Below are 7,514 nucleotides of genomic sequence, written 5' to 3' on the forward strand. Positions count from 1 at the left end.
GGAATGATCTTATAATTTAAATGCCACTTTGTGCTACATTAAGGTATCGCAAAAACCTGTGCAGTCACAGATGTGGGGCACAGAGGCCCCTGTAAACTAGGCTTGCTCTAGTATCCCAAGCACTGAGATGCATAGCAGGAGTTTATTTAAATAAGGGCAATCAATGTGGTGCCTCCAGAAGCCCCGGCCAGCATGTCCAATGGTCAGGGGTGATGGAAGATGTAATCTAAGGACATCTGGGTACCATGTTGGGTACCCTCAGTTTAAGCCATCTTGGCTCGTGAAATTAGATGGGATGAAAATGTTTTGTATAAATAGATATGAGCAGCAAGTGGGACTCCTGCTCCCTCTTGCCTTCAACAGGGATGGAGCAGGTACTGCACAAGGTCTTGTCTTGGATCCTATGAGCTGCTGTGTCAGGACAAGAGCTCATAGAATCAAACCCTGGATCTTAAAAAAAAAGTGTGTGTGAGAGAGAGTTGGTATTAGGTACAGCTGAGGCATTGTTTAGTATTTTCTAAGGCAAAATATTTGGGAATCTTGAGCAATAATTTAAGCTGCATTCAGTAACAACTGCCGAAATTGTGTCCCATTATAGAAACAGCTGTCAGCTTTGCCATATGCCTCTGCAAATACTTTAACCAATTCCTAAAACACCCCAGAAAGTGATGAAACACATCCTGCCTGAAAGCCTGCCCTTGGAAACAGCAAGCCTGGTTGAACATCTTTAAAATATGTGCTTAAGTTTAAAAGACCACATGTAAATGGCAAATTGTCCTGCTAGCTACGGAGGCACAATCCATTTCCTCCCTTGTTTTGAAAGTGGAGTGATGAAGCCTAATCAGATATTGATTGTGAACAGTAAAAAAAAAAAGAAGAAGAAGAAGGAGAAAGCGCTAATTTCCATTTGCAAACCAAGGGCCTGGGTGTGTGGTGTGATGATGCTCTTTGTTTCAAATAATAGCAAAGCACAAAAGTAGATGGTATAATATTTTTCCCCAGCTGCTTGGAAATCTAAAGGTTTTTAAACACACACCAACACACAATTGGTATGCAGTAAAATCAATGCATTATTGTTCCTTCTAGATTTGACTTCCAATGACAAGGAGCTTTGGGCATTTTAGAACCCCTTCAAACTAGGATGTTTTTGCACATATATTCTGCAACACATCATTAACACAGTAAGAGTTGCATTAGTGGCAGATTTATACGGGATACCATTCCACTTTATTAGTTGTTCCGTGATGCTTCCACAATGCATCACTGTTATCTGGAAGGACACTCTTGCATTACAGCACAACAAAAGTGGGAGAGGAAATAAACGGGAACGTTTGTCGTATAAATACTTCCAGGAGTTCAGCAAGAAGTTACAGGACCCTGCCCTGATTGGAAATGGAGCAGTATGTCTGTAGGCACAAAGCATATTTAAAACAGAATTGTGCATAGCTACCTTGGCAACATCATGAGCACAAATCCTCATGAATGCACAACAAAAAATAATGTTTGGAGGGACCCTTGAAGATTTATGGGATACTCTGTACTTAATGATGATGATGATGATGATAATAATAATAATAATAATAATAATAATAATAATAATAATAATAATGATTTATTATTTATACCCCGCCCATCTGGCTGGGTTTCCCCAGCCACTCTGGGCGGCTTCCAACAAAATATTAAAATATAAAAATAATGTTTGGAGGGACCCTTGAAGATTTATGGGATACTCTGTACTTAATGATGATGATGATGATGATGATGATGATGATGATGATAATAATAATAATAATAATAATAATAATAAATAATAATAATAATTTATTATTTATACCCCGCCCATCTGGCTGGGTTTCCCCAGCCACTCTGGGCGGCTTCCAACAAAATATTAAAATATAATAGTCGGTCAAACATTAAAAACTTCCCTAAACAGGGCTGCCTTCAGATGTCTTCTAAAAGTCTGGTAGTTGTTTTTCTCTTTGACATCTGCTGGGAAGGCATTCCACAGGGTGGGTGCACTACTACATATACACAACTCTAGTTCTTGTAGCCACAGGCAGGCAGAAAGGGACTTCAGTGATGATGCTGTTGGGCCAGCTACCACATGCAGCCAATTGGCTGCCTTTAACATAATGGCTTATCAAATGTACAGACCCCTTCTACAGAGAAAATGCAACGTGCTTGGAGAGAGGACAGGGGTGAGGGTGTTCCCCTTCAGGCCTAATTTGAGGCATTTCTGTAGGGAATATGACCAGATGATCTGGTGCAATACAGATTTCTCTGGTCTGCCCATTGTTGAACCACCTCACTCCAGTACCTGAGTGGAAATATTCATGTTGGTGCTTTAGGTTTGCCATTAGGTGTTCTTTCATGTAACAATGCAACACAATGAGCCTGAGGAGTAAATGTCTATAATATCGACTGCCTCTCTCCCCCTTCACCTTCCTCGGGAAGCGTGACAATTTGAGGATTAGATTCTAAGTATGCTGCCAACACTGGGGCAGGCTGAGCACAAAAGAACTCTTATTTGAGACTCCTCATTCCTTCTGTTCCCCATGTTCAGGTGTGCGTGCGCCACTGCTCAAGTAGTCAAAAAGCACCACTCTCAAAAAGGAAGAAATATTTTTTAAAAAATTAGGGGGAAACTCCTGGGGGGGGGGGTCCAAGGCAGCTAATGAGAATGACGTGTACTCAGTTACCATGGAATTCTGACTGTTTGCCAGGCAAGGGAGTAGGCAGAATTGGAGGAGGAATGGAGTTTCCAGGAGGAGAGCAATGCTAGTTTGTAACCTGAACGGGATCTTCCACCCTGCAACATTTTGTGCAGAAACCACCGTATTTACTATTTGCATTGTAAATTCCTAAACATAGCTTGCCTCCTATTCTTAAACCAAAGCGTTTCCCTCAGGACTGCTTCATACAACCATTTAAGTATCAATTGATTTCTCATTACTTATTTACTTGTCACTTGATCGACAGCTGAGTCACTGATTCCAGTCAGAGGTTTTGCTGTGGAGGTGGCAGGAAAGATCAAACATGATTGGCCTGTGGTCACAGGATCATAGAGTTGGAAGGGACCCTGTCATCTAGCCCAGCCCCCCAGCAATGCAGGAATATGCAGCTGTCCATACGGGGAGCGAACCTTAAATGTTGGCATTATCAGCAACCTGCTCTAACCAACTGAGCTGACTCATTCTCACACACACAAGTCCTCACTTGATTCTGTAGTCAATGAGTGATGAACAATTAGAGCAGTGTGTGAGCCATCCCTCCTGGATTCATATAGTTACAGTGAAAAGGAGAGAACCTAATTGGATGAAACCAACTCTTATGAGTAAACATTTTTTCCCCCTTCCAGTTTTTAGATGTTGTGCAGCTTGTCCACGAGAAGTCCTGGAAAGTGGGCGATATCTTTCATGCCGTGGTACAATTCTGCAAACTCCATGAAGAAAGCAGAGAGCGGACTCCGAGCCTGTTTGACTGGCTACTCGAGTTGGGATAAGAAACCTTGTTACACTTGTTTTCATTTTTAATCCATTTTAAGTGGCAGTGATTTGTGAGTGGCCCTCTTTTTCAAAACATCAGCACGTAGAACTGAGCAGAAATCCACAAACTCTGCCGTGGGTCTGTTTTAGAGCTGTGCACAGGAAAGAAAGTGGTGGGTTGAAAGGAAAGATCCGGAGTATACAGTTGTATCACATGGGGAACCTTGCGTTGGAGGACAGGGGCGTGCGCATTTTGAATTGACATTTGTGGAAACCGGAGGAAAAAACAACATCTGTTTCCCGTAATCAAACATACATACATTTCTGTCGGCTATGTGTATTGACTGACAGTGAAATCACACAGTAACAAAGGCATTTTTAAAAGAGAGAGAAAGAGATGTTAGTATTTGTCGTTTGACTACACTAGCAGTTTGCAGAATGCGAGGCAAACGAATACGTAGGAGGATATGCCTCTCAATGAATTCTGTGTAATTATGTTTTCAAATTACTCCAGAAGAATAGAAAGAGGAGCCTGAGCTCTTGAACTGTGTCACAAAGAAGCGACATTCGCAAGCTGTTGAAATTCCTTTTTAAAAGCCGTTCGCCATTCGGCAGGCGTATATCTTCTGCTGAAAGGAACAAAATTCAGGTTGGCAGGTTTTCATGCAGGTCTTTAAAACTCCTTGTCGTGTTGTGTTCTTTCCCTGCAGTTTTCAGAGGCTCTGTGCTCCAGTGAATGCTAATATTGGACTGCTCATTAACAGATTTGAGTCCCACACACAGCTTTACTAGCAACTCGCTGTGAGACTGTGGGCAGGTACTGGCATTTCTAAGCCTCCCCTTTCTTTCACCTGGAATGGTGATTCACGTCCTTTGTAAAGTTTGTTGCAATCTGCGAATGAACAGTTGCTTTTAAAGGAATTCAACTTTACTACTCAAATTTTACAAATTGATGCTATGCAGATTTATTCAGATGCTAAGTCCCACTGAGTTCAACAAGCCTTACTCCAAGTACAGTGGTACCTCGCAAGACGAATGCCATGCAAGACGGAAAACTCGCAAGACGAAAGGGTTATTGGTTTTTTGAGTTGCTTCGCAAGACGATTTTCCCTATGGGCTTGCTTCGCAAGACGGAAACGTCTTGCAAGTTTGTTTCCTTTTTCTTAAAACCGTTAATACAGTTGCGACTTGACTTCGAGGAGCAACTCATAGCACGCGCTGTGGTAGCCTTTTTTGAGGTTTTTGAAGACTTTGGTATTTTTGAAGCTTTTCCAAAACTTTTCCAACACCGTGCTTCGCAAGATGAAAAAATCGCAAGACGAAAAAACTCGCGGAACGAATTAATTTCATCTTGCGAGGCACCACTGTAAGTGCTCATGATTTACAATCATTTGGTCTTAACTGCTGCACTCAAATTGGTTTAGCTTAGGCCAGCCTCATAGACTGTACCCTCATATAAAGGGTGTGACTGTGAAAGCTTTTTATCCTAAAGAGGGAAACACCAAAGCAAGGAAAAAGGGGTGCCTATTAGGCAGGAATATTTGTTCAAACTGCCTCAACTATTCTACAGAATGTGAAAGCTTTAAGATTGCTTCTGACGGAACCTGGGCTCCAAAATATACTGAGCTGTGATGAATTGTATTAGATGGCACTTCTGAGAACAAGTTTCTCCTTTTTCATTATTCTTTTTATACTGATAGAATCATGTGATTATCAACACTTTAAAACCAAAATTTTGATGAGGTTAAATGTTTGGGGTCCCTGTGATCTTTTTAATGCATAAAAACTTGCCTGATTGTCAGTGTACATCCCCAATACCCTGATTTTCAAATAACTAGTAGTTTTTGCACCCATACTTAAAACGTTCTTTGGCTTTGGCCAAAAATACTGCTTTTAATTTAAAGTCAGGAAAGGGAACTGTGTTGCAATAAAAATCTTCAGCTCATTACCCACTAAATATCTCTATTCCAAATTGTCAATATCCTTTACTAGCATCTTTGCAAAGCAGCAATTCTGTCATTTGCTTTTTTGAAAAACAGAATTTCAATCGTTTGGCCATATACAGATTCTGCCTGTATGTTCCTGAAGACTATGAAAGACATCTCTTATTTTCATTAAGATAGTATATGATTCTGTAATGTGTCCAAAAGTAAATTATCTTTTTACACTATTTTTGCAGTACTTTTAAATAAAATTATTAAGAGCCATAATTGTCACCACTGCTTCTGTTAAATCCACTTCCACCCATGCCTGTTCTTTCGCAAAGGTGACATTTGCCAGCATATTAATCTAAGTGTTCAAGCAACTTTGCTGACTATATAGTTACTCCACAATACATGTAGAGGAGTAAAGGTCGTGGTTAATAATAGAAAGGCCAATTTATACTGCAAGCACTAGCTTTGGCTGAACAGCACCTGGGTCCACTCTGGAGATGTGCCACAATCCAAAAAGCCTCTCAAAACCAGTGTGCACTCAGGACCTCTGAGAAAACAGTAATAACGTTATGGAGCATTATAGATTGAAATTATACTGTTGGAAAGGTTATTTATTTTTAGAACAATTCCAGTTAGTTGTGTGTTACACAGACGTTTTGCAGTGGTAGAATAAATGTTTACAAGCACAAATAACATAGCTAACATGTGAAAGTGTGATGCAATTCCTTTCTGTATGCTACTTTTTAGTATTGCAGCCTGACTTGAAATAAATTTATGTTAACAGTCTGTGTCCTCTTTGCCTTTGTAAAACCTAATTTTGAATTAGCCTTTCTACACAGTAGAGAGGACATAAAGTATTTTCATATAGCAGCTCAGCAAGAAAAAGGATCAGTGTGTGACATCAGACAAAGAGGTATTTTACAAAAGTTCTGAATTGCTGTGAAATGCATTCGGTACAAGCTGAAGGGAGTACATAGAATTGGAATGCCAACATACCCTAAAGGCTTCAGTTTTCAAAGTAGCTGGTCACCTGTAGCTTGAAGATTGATGGAAGGCCGCTAAAAGTACATAATCCAAAGCACAAATATCTCAACATTTAGCAGGAGCAGGCTATGAGACCAGAATTCTTAATGTGTGGATCAAATAGGGAGACATGTACGCTCAAAAACTTATCCCAAAATACTACTTCTGATGTATGCCTTCATCTGAATTGGAAGCCAAAGAAATACTGAACTGCTCTTGGAGTTTTAATCTTAAATGGATAGACAAACAAGCTTTTAAAGAGGGAAGCGGGGAGCATTTGAAGTTTTTTCTTTTTAAAAAGAATAGTGAAAGATCAATTCATTTTTATATAAAATTAAATCCATATAATTCTAGATCAAAACTGCACAGCTTGTGTCTCAACAGGCCCAGCAAACGTAGCAGCTTACACAGGGGAGGCTAATTTGTAGCCCTTAGGTGGTATTGTACTGCATCTTCCATGACCACTAGCCATACTGGCTGCCACTGATGGGAGACTTAGCTCAGTGACTTCTGAACTCCTGCATTAGGGGTTTGATAAGCCTGTTTTATGTGGGGCAGCAAACTCAAAGAGTTATTAAACACCCCATTGTATGTTGTTGGTGGACTACATGTTATGGACCTTTAAGGTATTGACATCCTAAGCCATCTCTGCTAATGCAGAGATCTCACAATGCTGATCTGGCCCCACTCAAATTAATAGGTGCATCTGAGTTAGAGGAGATAATATTTCAGATCGAGAAAAACAGGTGCACATAACGAAGTGCAAGTAGAGCTGGATCAGAAGAGAACTGCAAAAAAGTGGGTTCACCAAAACACATGTCTGAGGCTCTAGCAATGTAACCCTGAGTTAAAGGTTACCTCGCCTCCATGGGGGACTTAAATACTGTTGTCAGGGCAGCCTCAGGTCCCAGCTCACAAAGGACCAACGCCAGTGTCTCTTTATATACAAAAGTCTTTATTGAAGTTCATTGTTGGTTTTACAGCCGCGGCGCGCAGCCCTACGTCTGTAACTCTAGACCGTCGAAGCTCCATCTGAATCTCCTCCCCCCATACACCAGTTCAAGACCCTCGC

At 40.7% G+C, this 7,514-nt stretch overlaps 1 protein-coding gene across 4 annotated transcripts in view; it reads left to right on the top strand.

Annotated features, from left to right (window-relative positions):
- Nucleotides 1–6,205, top strand: part of SPHKAP (SPHK1 interactor, AKAP domain containing) — a 74,211-nt gene extending 68,006 nt beyond the window's left edge. For all 4 annotated transcript variants that reach the window (XM_077929908.1, XM_077929910.1, XM_077929909.1 and 1 more), the window contains one exon: nucleotides 3,359–6,205. In XM_077929908.1, coding sequence (XP_077786034.1) covers nucleotides 3,359–3,502 — 144 coding nt within the window. In that variant the 3' untranslated portion in view covers nucleotides 3,503–6,205. The remainder of the gene's footprint in view (nucleotides 1–3,358) is intronic.
- Nucleotides 6,206–7,514: the final 1,309 nt, after the last annotated feature.

The sequence above is a fragment of the Podarcis muralis genome, chromosome 6 (genome assembly GCF_964188315.1).
Source record: "Podarcis muralis chromosome 6, rPodMur119.hap1.1, whole genome shotgun sequence".
Classification (NCBI taxonomy): domain Eukaryota; kingdom Metazoa; phylum Chordata; class Lepidosauria; order Squamata; family Lacertidae; genus Podarcis; species Podarcis muralis.